This window comes from Bombina bombina, chromosome 4, assembly GCF_027579735.1.
Source record: "Bombina bombina isolate aBomBom1 chromosome 4, aBomBom1.pri, whole genome shotgun sequence".
Classification (NCBI taxonomy): Eukaryota; Metazoa; Chordata; class Amphibia; order Anura; family Bombinatoridae; genus Bombina; species Bombina bombina.
The window spans coordinates 371,032,360-371,046,367 of NC_069502.1; the positions used below are offsets into that span (position 1 = coordinate 371,032,360).

The 14,008-nt window shown below is 39.5% G+C and overlaps 1 protein-coding gene across 2 annotated transcripts in view; it reads right to left on the reverse strand.

The window, feature by feature from the left end:
• Positions 1–14,008, reverse strand: part of PLD1 (phospholipase D1) — a 505,989-nt gene that overhangs the window by 313,328 nt on the left and 178,653 nt on the right. For both annotated transcript variants that reach the window (XM_053710137.1, XM_053710138.1), the window contains exon 3: positions 5,093–5,229. In XM_053710137.1, coding sequence (XP_053566112.1) covers positions 5,093–5,229 — 137 coding nt within the window. The remainder of the gene's footprint in view (positions 1–5,092; positions 5,230–14,008) is intronic.

Here is a 14,008-nt window from a genome sequence, read left to right on the forward strand (position 1 = left end):
CCAATAGACATTTAAAAAAAAATTAGAATCTGTTTAATAGCCAAAAAAGTAGAATGATAAAGATGGTTCAGACCGAGCACCAAGGGTATACCTCGAGCTAGTATACAAAGACCTCCTAGCTGGTCTGGACAGAAATGAATCAAGTAGTGGGGTGTATACAGCGCCTGGATAGGCAGTGGTAGTAAAAAAAATTCAGTAGTGAATATGGAAACACTCCTACGGTGGCGTAAATATAGTGGGGTCGATCCGATAAAAATCGTCGCCCACAAAAGTCGTCGACGCCAATATTTGCGCGGGTTTGGTATCCTATATACGGCGTAACCTAGAAGTTACGCGCGTATATTTCTGCCGTCGCCCGTAGTTTTTTGGGCCATAGGCAGGTATACCAAACCCGCGCAGTTTGGTATCCAATATACAGCGTAAGGACTTACGTGGCGAAAATGGAGAAATCTTACTCCATTTTCAGCTCGCCACAAAAAGCAGCCATAAGAAGCCTTACGCTGACTATTGGAGCCCTGTAACTCCCTAAACTGGCTGCTAAATAAACCTAACACCTAACGCATGCGCAATGTCTATCTCCCTGTCAACCGCGATCTGCAAAATAAAACCTAACACCTAACGCATGCGCAATGTTTATCTCCCTGTCAACCGCGATCCCCCGCCGCAATCCCTAATAACGTATTTAACTCCTAAACCGCCGCCATCTACATAAACTAACCCCCTACTGTGAGCCCCTAAAACCGCCACCATCTAACTGATCTATGCCCTAATGTGAACCCCTTACACCGCCGCCATCTATATTAAAATTATTAACCCCTAATTTAATCTACCTACCCCGCCGCCAGCTATATTATCTATATTAACCCTAAGTATATTATAGTTAATATAGTTATTACATTATATATATTAACTATATTAACCCTAATTATATTAGGGTTAATATAGTTACTATAGTATTTATATAAACTATATTAACTCTATCTAACCCTAACAACCCTAACTAAATTCTTATTAAATAAATCTAATTCATATTATAAACTAAAATATTCCTATTTAAATCTAAATACTTACCTATAAAATAAACTCTAAGATAGCTACAATGTAATTAATAATTAGATTGTAGCTATGTTAGGGTTTATATTTATTTTACAGGTAAATTGTTAATTATTTTAACTAGGTATAATAGCTATTAAATAGTTATTAACTATTTAATAGCTACCTAGTTAAAATAATTACCCAATTACATGTAAAATAAATCCTAACCTAAGTTACAAATACACCTACACTATCAATAAATTAAATAAACTACAAATATCTATCTAAAAATACAATTAAATAAACTAAACTAAATTACAAAAACAAACACTAAATTACAAAAAATAAAAAAAAGATTACAAGATTTTTAAGCTAATTACACCTATTCTAAGCCCCTAATAAAATAATAAAGCCCCCCAAAATAAAAAAATTCCCTACCCTATTCTAAATTAAAAAAAGTTCAAAGCTTTTTTACCTTACCAGCCCTTAAAAGGGCCTTTTGTGGGGGCATGCCCCAAAGAAAACTGCTCTTTTGCCTGAAAAAAAAAACACACAATACCACCCCACAACATTACAACCCACCACCCACATACCCCTAATCTAACCCAAACCAGCCTTAAATAAACCTAACACTACCCCCCTGAAGATCTCCCTACCTTGTATTCACCCAGCCGGGCCGAACTCCTCATCCGATCCGGGCGATGTCTTCCAGCAAGCGGCAGTGAAGTCTTCTTCCATCCGCGGGATGTCTTCAAGCAAGCGGCAGAGAGTCTTCTTCCATCGGCGATGTCTTCAAGCAAATCGGCATCTTCAATCTTCTTTCTTCGCTCCTCCACCGCGGAGCATCCATCCGGCACGACGACTTCCCGACGAATGAGGTTCCTTTAAATGACTTGCATACAAAGAGAGAAGCGCTCTGCCAGGAACGAACAACAGCTCAGTGGCTTGTTCTATGGCGATTTATCACCCGGAAGCAGCCTCTTTTAGACCAGTGTGCTTTTCACAGAAGAAAACTTTCCTGAAGTATATCAGTCTGATCCCGCCAAGTAAGGTCAGTCCAGCCCCGAAATACCAGGCAATTCTCCTCTGAACAAGGAACATGACAACCCCAGACGATCGTTTCGGCCTCCTATGGGCCTCGTCAGTGAGGTGCAGCCACATTCCTCTAAGCACACTGGGCAAGGAGTCCACGTCTGGTTTCCCCCATCACCCATAGGGAGACTTCCCCAGGGTCATAATAATTTGCATACAAAGAGAGAAGCGCTCTACCAGGAACGAACAACAGCTCAGTGGCTTGCCTCCGGATGGTAAATCGCCATAGAACAAGCCACTGAGCTGTTGTTCGTTCCTGGTAGAGCGCTTCTCTCTTTGTATGCAAATTATTATGACCCTGGGGAAGTCTCCCTATGGGTGATGGGGGAAACCAGACGTGGACTCCTTGCCCAGTGTGCTTAGAGGAATGTGGCTGCACCTCACTGACGAGGCCCATAGGAGGCCGAAACGATCGTCTGGGGTTGTCATGTTCCTTGTTCAGAGGAGAATTGCCTGGTATTTCGGGGATGGACTGACCTTACTTGGCGGGATCAGACTGATATACTTCAGGAAAGTTTTCTTCTGTGAAAAGCACACTGGTCTAAAAGAGGCTGCCTCCGGGTGGTAAATCGCCATAGAACAAGCCACTGAGCTGTTGTTCGTTCCTGGTAGAGCGCTTCTCTCTTTGTATGCAAATTATTATGACCCTGGGGAAGTCTCCCTATGGGTGATGGGGGAAACCAGACGTGGACTCCTTGCCCAGTGTGCTTAGAGGAATGTGGCTGCACCTCACTAACGAGGCCCATAGGAGGCCGAAACGATCGTCTGGGGTTGTCATGTTCCTTGTTCAGAGGAGAATTGCCTGGTATTTCGGGGCTGGACTGACCTTACTTGGCGGGATCAGACTGATATACTTCAGGAAAGTTTTCTTCTGTGAAAAGCACACTGGTCTAAAAGAGGCTGCCTCCGGGTGGTAAATCGCCATAGAACAAGCCACTGAGCTGTTGTTCGTTCCTGGTAGAGCGCTTCTCTCTTTGTATGCAAATTATTATGACCCTGGGGAAGTCTCCCTATGGGTGATGGGGGAAACCAGACGTGGACTCCTTGCCCAGTGTGCTTAGAGGAATGTGGCTGCACCTCACTGACGAGGCCCATAGGAGGCCGAAACGATCGTCTGGGGTTGTCATGTTCCTTGTTCAGAGGAGAATTGCCTGGTATTTCGGGGCTGGACTGACCTTACTTGGCGGGATCAGACTGATATACTTCAGGAAAGTTTTCTTCTGTGAAAAGCACACTGGTCTAAAAGAGGCTGCCTCCGGGTGGTAAATCGCCATAAAACAAGCCACTGAGCTGTTGTTCATTCCTGGTAGAGCGCTTCTCTCTTTGTATGCAAATTATTATGACCCTGGGGAAGTCTCCCTATGGAGACTTAGATAGGGTTGTTATATTTAATATATATATATATATATATATATATATATATATATATATATATATATATATATATATATATATATTATAATAACGATATTAACTATATTAACCCTAATATAATTAGGGTTAATATAGTTAATATATATATAATATAATAATTATATTAACTATATTAACCCTAATATAATTAGGGTTAATATAGTTAATATAGCTGGCGGCCGTGTAGGGGGATTAGATTAGGGGTTAATAATTTTAAAATAGATAGTGGCGGGGTAGGGGCTCACTTTAGGGGGTTATAGATTTAATATAGCTGTCGGCGGTTTAGGGGTTAATAACTTTATTAGGTTGCGGCGGGGTTTGGGAGCGGCGGTTTAGGGGTTAATACATATTTTATTGTTAGGATAGTAAGGGGGGATAGCGTATAGAGGGTTAGACGTGTCGGGCTATGTTAGGGAGGCGTGTTAGACAGTGCGGGTGATTTAGACTTTAGTCAGGTTTTGTAGGCGCCGGCAGTTTCTAACGTGCCGTAAGTCACTGGCGACGCCAGAAATTTGTACTTGCGCAGATTTCTGGACATCGCTGGTTTGTCAGACTTACGGCACTTTAGCATCTGACGGCGCCGTATATGGGATAGCTCGAGTTGAGAGCTGAAACTGCGGGCGATGCAGGTTCCCTCGCTTGCGCCGCAAACTACGATCTATATCGGATCGCGCCCAGTGAATGTAGTTTATTACATGGGGGTCAATTAAAAGATATACAGATACAATAGTGGATTAAAAACAAGACAGAATTCAGAGTAAAAAATCTTGACAATATATAAAACCTAAACGCTGAATGGTGGATGTAAATGGTAGATGAACAAATGTTGTAAAGAACCAATCAAGGATTCTAATTGAGGAATAGTGTCCCATATATACAATAATAGTCCAGCACAAGTGAATAAAGTGTCAACAGTGTCAATAAATCCTCAAAATTAATGTGGTATCCAAATGAATCATCCAAATGGTGAATAATAATGTTGCAAAAATGAAAATGAAAATAAAAAATAAACAATATATATAAGGTAGTGGCTTCGTGAAAAAAGTAAATTGTGTACACAAAAATTTTTTATAAAAATGTATAAAATTATATATATATATATATATATATATATATATATATATATATATATATATATATATATATATATATATATATATATATAAAAATGTGATTATTCCTCCAATGTGGTCCTATGGTGCTCTGGGTTCTTGGAAAACAATTAGTCCTAGAAAATAAATAAATAAAAGAGACATAGTGTAGATGTACAAAAATCAAAAGTTCTATTAAAGATTTGCTTACCAAATGTCGACGCGTTTCGGCCTATATAAGGCCTTTTTCAAGACAATAGCCAAAAAAGTATATGCAGCCCTTAAAGACTCAGTAAGTTGGCCATAAATGGCTTAGAGAATAAAGGGGAGAGACATGCTATGGCAGAAACCTCCAAGTGTATTTATGGATTTAAGCCGAGACTGAAAACACTTTTCACAATGAGAGCAGCCATCTGCTATAGAAAATCTATGTTTCTATGTTTAGGAGATTAAACACTTACCTTTGAGGATGAAGAGGAGGCAAAACGTTCTACTTCCATAACTTTAACTTTAATAGGCATCCCTATCAAGTAAGACTGAAGGTCAGGCTCTTTAAATCCTTTTGTCTTGTAAATGGCAAAGAAAGGTATACAGGTCCCTGAGGAAAAACAATACAAAGCATTGGGTAAATGATTACTTTTCTTTTTAAAGGACCAGTCAACACAGTAGATTTGCATAATCAACAAATGCAAGATAAGACAATGCAATAGCACTTAGTCTGAACTTTAAATAAGTAGTAGATTTTGCTGACAATTTTAAAAGTTGTCTATTTCCACTCCGCCTGTGCCATGTGACAGCCATCAGCAAATCACAAATGCATGCACGTACCATGTGACTGCCATCAGCCAATCACAAATGCATACAGGTTTTATTCTGTGAATTATTGCACATGCTCAGTGGGAGCTGGTGACTCAAAAAGTTAAAATATTGAGTCACCAATATAAAGACTGTGCACATTTTGTTAATGGAAGTAAATTGGAAAGTTGTTTAAAATTGCATGCTATATCTGAATAATGAAAGTTTAATTTTGACTTTAGTGTCCCTTTAAATGCATTGCCTGTGGTGCTCTAGCTTTATAAAATTCTGTTTACATTACCCTATCTTAAATTTCCCAGCCTCCTTAAACCACACTAATACCAGTACAAAATGTATATTCACAATATGCCAGCTTTTGGTTTGTGGACTAAAAAGTAGTTAAAGGGATAGTAAACACCAAAATTTTTATCGTTTAAAAAGATTAATACCTTTATTTATCATACCCCAGTTTTGCATAACCAACACTGTTATAGAAATATACTTTTTCCCTCTGTAATTACCATGTCTCTAAGCTTCTGCTGACTGCCTCCTTATCTTAGATCTTTTGACAGATTCGCATTTTAGACAATTAGTGCTGACTATCTATATCTATATGAAATACATGAACTAACGCCCTCTAGCTGTGAAAAACTGTCATATGCAGATGCGCCTTCAAGGGTTTAGAAATTAGCATATGACTCTACCTAGGTTTAGCTTTCAACTAAGAATAACAAGAGAACAAAGCAAATTTGATGATAAAAGTAAATTAGTTGTTTAAAATTACATGCCCTATCTGAATCATGAAAGTTTAATTTGGAATTTACTATCCCTTTAATAAAAAAAAACAACTTCAGAAACGACATCTATCAAATCAAACAATTACTAACGGCACCACAATTAAGGTAACTATAAATTTCTTTATTGAATTTTGGAATTATTATAAAGTTAATAATTAATCACTAAACTGCACCAGTTAAACCCTGTAAAATATACATAAGCAACAATCTGCATTAATTACCATACAAGGTATAAAAAGAAAATAAACACCCGTTTGATCATATGCCAAGGTCACCCTCAATATATATGAAAGTAAATTTGTTTCTTACTATTGTTTGCTGATCATAAATTAATATAGATACCTAATATGTGTACTCAAGCTATACATATCCTTTTATTAACTTAAAGGGACATTAAACACTAAAAAAATACTAGATAGAATGATACATTCAAAGAAAAGATTAGTCTTTGCTGTGGCCAATTAGGGACAGTTATAGATAGGTCACTATCTATAGTGGTATTAGCAGCTGTGATTTGTGATAATTTTGCCACAAATACCAGGGAAGTTTTATTTTTCCTATCACTCAATTTAAACATAGATTTTATTTTTTATTATTAATTACCTCTAAAAAGGAAATTTATGCTTACCTGATAAATTTATTTCATCCTTACTTGTGGGATTTATCCTCCTGCTAACAGGAAGTGGCAAAGAGCACCACAGCAGATCTGTATATATAGCTCCTCCCTTCCCTCCACCTCCAGTCATTCGACCTAGGTTAGGAAGAGAAAGGAAAAGCCAAAGGTGCAGAGGTGACTAAAGTTTAGCAAAAATAGAATATATACCTGTCTTAAAAATGACAGGGGGGGCCGTGGACTCGTCATATGGTAGAAGAAATAAATTTATCAGGTAAGCATAAATTTCCTTTTCTTCTACAAGATATGACGAGTTCACGGATCCTTACTAGTGGGATACAATACCAAAGCTACAGGACACGGATGAAAAGGGAGGGACAAGACAGGGACCTAAATGGAAGGCACCACTGCTTGAAGAACCTTTCTCCTAAAACCAACCTCAGAAGAAGCAAAAGTATCAAATTTGTAAAATTTTGAAAAAGTATGAAGAGACGACCAAGTTGCAGCCTTGCAAATCTGTTCAACAGAAGCATCATTTTTAAATGCCCATGAGGAAGCCACAGCCCTAGTAGAATGAGCCGTAATTCTTTCAGGAGGCTGCTGTCCAGCAGTCTCATACACCAGACGGATGATACTCTTCAGCCAAAAAGAAAGAGAGGTAACCGTAGCTTTCTGACCCCTACGCTTTCCAGAAAAGACAATGAATAATGAAGAAGATTGACGGAAATCCAGTCGCCTGCAAGTAAAACTTCAGGGCATGGACCACGTCCAAGTTATGCAACATACGCTCCTTCTTAGAAGAAGGGTTAGGACATAATGAAGGAAAAACAATTTCCTGATTAATATTCTTATTAGAAACAACCTTAGGAAGGAAACCAGGTTTGGTACGTAAAACCACCTTATCAGAATGGAAGATAAGATAAGGCGAGTCCCATTGTAATGCTGAAAGCTCCGAAACTCTACGAGCAGAAGAAATAGCAACCAAAAATAACACTTTCCAAGATAACAACTTAATATCTATGGAATGCATGGGTTCAAACGGAACCCCTTGAAGAACATTAAGAACTAAATTCAAACTGCAGGGTGGAGCAATTGGTCTAGACACAGACTTAATTCTGGTTAGAGCCTGACAAAAAGACTGAACGTCTGGGACATCTGCCAAATGTTTGTGTAGCAAAATTGACAAAGCAGAGATTTGTCCCTTTAAGGAACTCGCTGATAACCCTTTCTCCAAACCTTCTTGGAGAAAAGACAGAATCCTGGGAATCCTAACTCTACTCCATGAGTAGCCCTTGGATTCACACCAAAAAAGATATTTACGCCATATCTTATGATATATCTTTCTAGTGACATGCTTACGTGCCTGAATCAAGGTATCAATGACCGAATCAGAGAACCCCCGCTTAGATAAAATCAAGCATTCAATCTCCAAGCAGTCAGTTGCAGAAAAACTAGATTTGGGTGTTGGAAGGGTCCCTTAATGAGAAGATGCTGCCTCAATGGAAGCTTCCACGGCGGCAGAAAGGACATGTCCACTAGATCGGCATACCAAGTCCTGCAAGGCCAAGCAGGCACGATTAGAATTACTGAAGCCCTCTCCTGTTTGATCCGACCAATCACCTGGGGAAGGAGAGCAAACGGTGGAAACACATAAGCTAGGTTGAACGACCAAGGCACTGCCAAGGCATCTATCAGTTCGGCCTGTGGATCCCTTGACCTGGATCCGTATCTTGGAAGCTTGGCATTCTGACGAGATGCCATCAGATCAAAATCCGGTCTGTCCCATCTGAGGATCAGAGTGGCAAAGACCTCCGGATGGAGTTCCCACTCCCCCGGATGAAACGTCTGTCTGCTTAAAAAGTCCGCTTCCCAGTTGTCCACTCCTGGGATGTAGATTGCTGACAGATAACAAGAGTGGGCCTCCGCCCATCGAATTTTCTTGGATACTTCTGTCATCGCTAAGGAACTCCTTGTTCCTCCCTGATGATTGATGTAAGCCACAGTCGTGATGTTGTCCCAACTGAAAGCTAATGAATTTGGCCGAAGCCAACTGAGGCCACGCTTGAAGCGCATTGAAAATTGCTCTCAATTCCAGAATATTGATTGGAAGAAGAGACTCCGACTGAGTCCACACACCCTGAGCCTTCAGGTAATTCCAGACTGCACCCCAACCTAGAAGGCTGGCGTCCGTCGTCACTATCACCCATGAGGGTCTGCGAAAACACGTCCCTTGGGACAGATGATCCTGAGACAACCACCAAAGAAGAGAGTCTCTTGTCTCCTTATCCAGATCTATCTGAGGAGACAAATTTGCATAATCATAATAAGGCGCCACTGCAATACCCCGCGGCCTGAGGACCGCCAGATGGGACCCTAGAACCTTTGTGAAGATCCTGGGTGCTGTGGCCAACCCGAAGGGAAGAGCCACGAACTGAAAATGTTTGTCCAGGAAGGCAAACCTTAGGAACTGATGATGATCCTTGTGGATAGGAATATGAAGGTATGTATCCTTTAAGTCCACGGTAGTCATATATTGACCCTCCTGGATCAATGGCAGAATTGTTTGAATAGTCTCCATTTTGAAGGATGGGACTCTGAGAAACTTGTTTAGACTCTTTAGGTCTAAAATGGGTCGAAACGTGCCGTCTTTTTTGGGGACCATGAAAAGATTTGAGTAAAACCCTTGTCCCTGTTCCAGTCTTGGAACGGGACAAATTACTCCCATAGTAGAAAGGTCTTTTACACAATGTAAGAATGCCTCTCTTTTTGTCTGGTCTGCAGACAATCGTGAAAGAAGAAACCTCCCCCTTGGGAGAGAACTTTTGAATTCCAGCTGATACCCTTGGGACACGATCTCCAGTGTCCAAGGATCCTGAACATCTCTTACCCAAGCCTGGGCAAAGAGAGAGAGTCTGCCCCCTACGAGATCCGGTCCCGGATCGGGGGCCGCCCCTTCATGCTGTTTTGGTAGCAGCAGCGGGCTTCTTGGGTTGTTTACCCTTGTTCCAAGTCTGGTTGGGTCTCCAGACGGACTTGGTCTGAGCAAAATTCCCTTCCTGCTGCTTGGCGGAAGATGAGGAAGAAGAGGGGACTCCTTTAAAGTTTGTTGTTTTAGCAGTTTACCCCTCAGTTTAGCAGTTCTATCCTGAGGTAGGAGATGACCCTTACCTCCCATAATGTCAGAAATTATCTCTTTCAAGTCAGGCCTGAATAGGGTTTTCCCCTTGAAAGGAATAGCCAAAAGCTTTGACTTAGATGACACATCAGCAGACCAAGATTTTAACCATAACGCTCTACGCGCTAAAATAGCAAATCCGGCATTCTTAGCCACAAATTTGGCAATCTGAAAGGCGGCATCTGTAATAAAAGAATTAGCCAGCTTAAGAGCCTTAATTCTATCTAAAATATCCTCTAAAGGAGTCTCAGTCTTAAGAGACTCTTCTAAAGCATCAAACCAGAAGGCCGCCGCAGTGGTAACTGGTACAATGCAGGCCGTTGGTTGTAAGAGGAAACCCTGATGAATAAACAAGAAGACCCTCCAATTTCTTATCCATAGGGTCTTTAAAAGCACAACTGTCCTCAATAGAAATAGTTGTATGCTTCGCCAGGGTAGATATAGCTCCTTCCACTTTAGGGACTGTTTGCCAAGAGTCCCGAACAGTGTCAGATATGGGATACATCTTCTTGAAATTAGGAGAGGGTGAGAACGGGATACCCGGTCTGTCCCATTCCCTCTTAATAATCTCTGAAATTCTCTTAGGAACCGGAAAAACATCAGTGTAAGAAGGTACCTCTAAGTATTTGTCCATTTTACACAATTTCTCTGGTGGTACCACAATAGGGTCACAGTCATCCAGAGTTGCTAAAACCTCCCGAAGTAACAGGTGGAGGTGTTCAATCTTAAATCTAAAGGACATGATGTCCGAGTCTGTCTGAGGTAACGCAATTCCCGACTCGGAAAGTTCCCCCTCAGACAGGAGTTCCCTGACCCCAAAATCAGATCCCTGTGAGGGTACATCGGAAAAAGCTAATAAAGCATCAGAGGACTCAGTATTCACAATGTCTTCTGTCCTACTGCGTTTACCCTGTAACACTGGCAACTTAGATAATACCTCTGTAAGGGTAGTTGACATAACTGCAGCCATATCCTGCAGAGTAAAGGAATTAGACACGGTTGAAGAACCAGGCGTCGTTTGGGTGGGCGTTAAAGGTTGTGACGCTTGGGGAGAAGTTAGCGGTATACCCCGATTCTCCTCAGACTGAGAATCATCCTTAGACACATTTTCTTTACATAAAATCTGTGCTTTATATTGTAAGGCCCTCTCAGTACACGAGGGATAAAAAGTCAGAGGGGGTTCCACAGTGGCATCTAAACACATAGAACAAGGAGTTTCTTCCTCAGTGTCAGACATGTTAAACAGACTAGCAATAATAACAATAGTCATTCTTTACTTAAAATATTGAGCTCTGAATTCAAATTATAGGTAAAAATGATAATGTAACAAAAAACTGTACTGCGCCTTTAAATTTTAAAAGCGCAACTATTTTTCTGATATGTTCAAAAAACGTGTTTGTGGCAATAAAATTAATTTACTGTGCCCAAAATACTCTATCAGTATTGCATCCACTTGCTGAGATATGTAATACACAATAAAATATCGATTTTAAGAGTTAGTTATTTATTAACTTAATTGGCCCCTGCACCACGCCACAGCTTTGCTGTGGCGCCTACCTGCCCCCAGAATACACAGCTGTTGTCAGATAGCCTTAAAGACCCTTCTAAGGTCGATACAATTTAGGCCCTACCGGAGCCCCAGATGTTGCCTCTTATGCGATCCGGATGAAACTGCGCATCCTGAGCGCGCGAAAATAGGCCCCGCCCACCGTGGGCGTAACTAATCTGAATAAGACCTGCATGGGTCGCAAGTAACACAAACATGTCTACTGAAATTTTTTTAGCCATGTGCCCTCCCAGCGTCCAGCCCTTGAATAAGTCAAAGATATCTTTACATACTTTGGCAATCAGTATAAAGGGATTCCAGATACACCAAATTATTTTCATATATCATTTATACTTTCATATAGTGCATACTGCTTACCCCTCCCCATATAGGGACAAAATGTCAGCCTGTTCTGATGCATTAAGTCTCCCCAGAAACAAAAGACTGAACATACCTTAATGCTGCTTGTAGCAAGACACCGTTCTCCACACTGAAGATTTTTCTTACACTACCTTCAGCTGCTCTGTGGGAACCATCATGGATCTTAGATAATGTTTGCTAAGATCATCAACATCAGGGCAGAAAATAAGATGTCTCCACTTCTTTTGGGAAGTAATAGACTGACGATTTCTCCCTGAGAAAAATAGTACTCACTGGCACCATTTTAAAATAAAAAAACTTCTTGATTGAAGAATCCAAACTAACACCTCACTTTACCTCTTCCTATTACTAACACAGGCAAAGAGAATGACTGGAGGTGGAGGGAGGGGAGGAGCTATATATACAGCTCTGCTGTGGTGCTCTTTGCCACTTCCTGTTAGCAGGAGGATAAATCCCACAAGTAAGGATGAAATCCGTGGACTTGTCATATCTTGTAGAAGAAAACTATATTTTTTTTGAGGGGGGCATAAAAAGAGATTTCAGTGGATGGCAGTTTCAGCTAGCTATTTAGTCACAGAATTAAGACATTATTGTAAAAAGAAAAAATCTGTAACAAGATTTATCATCACATTCCACAAAAACATATAATTAGACAATTGCAGAAAAAAAAAGTTCTCAAAATCTGTTCACTGACATCCTTTTCAGTCAGCTAAGATCAAACATGTATAGAATTGTAATTAGTTTTCATAATTAGGTCTGCATTTGCAGCTATGTATTTCATTTCCTAAAATAGTGTTTATAGGCAATTCTCATTTGGTATGGCATAAATGCCCAAATTCTCAAAGCTGACCAAGAAAACTTAATCTATCTATTTATATATACACACATAAACAAATAAGAAACAAAATTTATGCTTACCTGATAAATACGTTTCTTTTGGAATGATGATAGTCCATAGGGTCAATAACATGTAGGATATAATTCCTGCCACTAGGAGGCGGCTAAGAATCCACACAAGAACTTACATTCCCTCCCATCTCTCCTATGTTGAAAGTGAGTCAACTTCCCATATTGTCTATGCATGACATTAAAATACATATGAAAAAATGATCACTTTTATTAATTTTTTTTGTGCAGCTTGGTACTCAAAATTTTTACCTTTTAACACCGCAAAACTATCTCTGCACGCAACAAAAAGATAATTGTGGTGTGTGCTGACAAATACCTCTTTAGAAAATTGATGATTCCCCCCAGTGGCGTCTTAAACCTTTGTATAAATGTCCCCATGTTCTAATGCACATGTGGCTTTGTTAGAATGTACTCCGTATCTAGAAGCGCGTTCATGTAGACACACATGCTCAGTTACATTAACAAGAAAACCCAAGTAATTCATCACTGCATTGTCAGGGTATATGTGAATGTTATTGGATAATATATATATATATATATATATATATATATATATATATACACATATATATATATATACATATATATATATATACATATATATATATATACATATACATATACATATATATATATATATATATATATATATACATGGCTGTCTACACCAAATTATTCATTTATTTGTAAGACATTAGATGCCTGGCTGACAACAATTCAATCCTCCCCCACTCAATATGCAAAATTACAATGCATCCTGGTGAGAACAAAGGGAAGACATTTGGTCTAGTTGGTTCAGGCAGTCATTTCAAAGAAAGGCAAATTACTTCAAAAAGATGGTCATCTATATGGTTGTGTATTGCAAATCTTAGATCAGACACAAGAAGCATATGCCAACAGACATGATGTCTATGGAAATCCCTTTGAAACTCACCAAAGAAAGGAATATGGTGATTAACACAGACTTGTTAATTGCCCCTGAACCAACTAAATACACATAGGACATCTGAACTCAAGTTACCTACAGACATGGGAAATTAGATCTCAGATAGATATATATAGATATATATATATATATATATATATATATATATATATATATATATATATATATATATATATATATAAATATAAATATATATATATATATTCAGACAACAT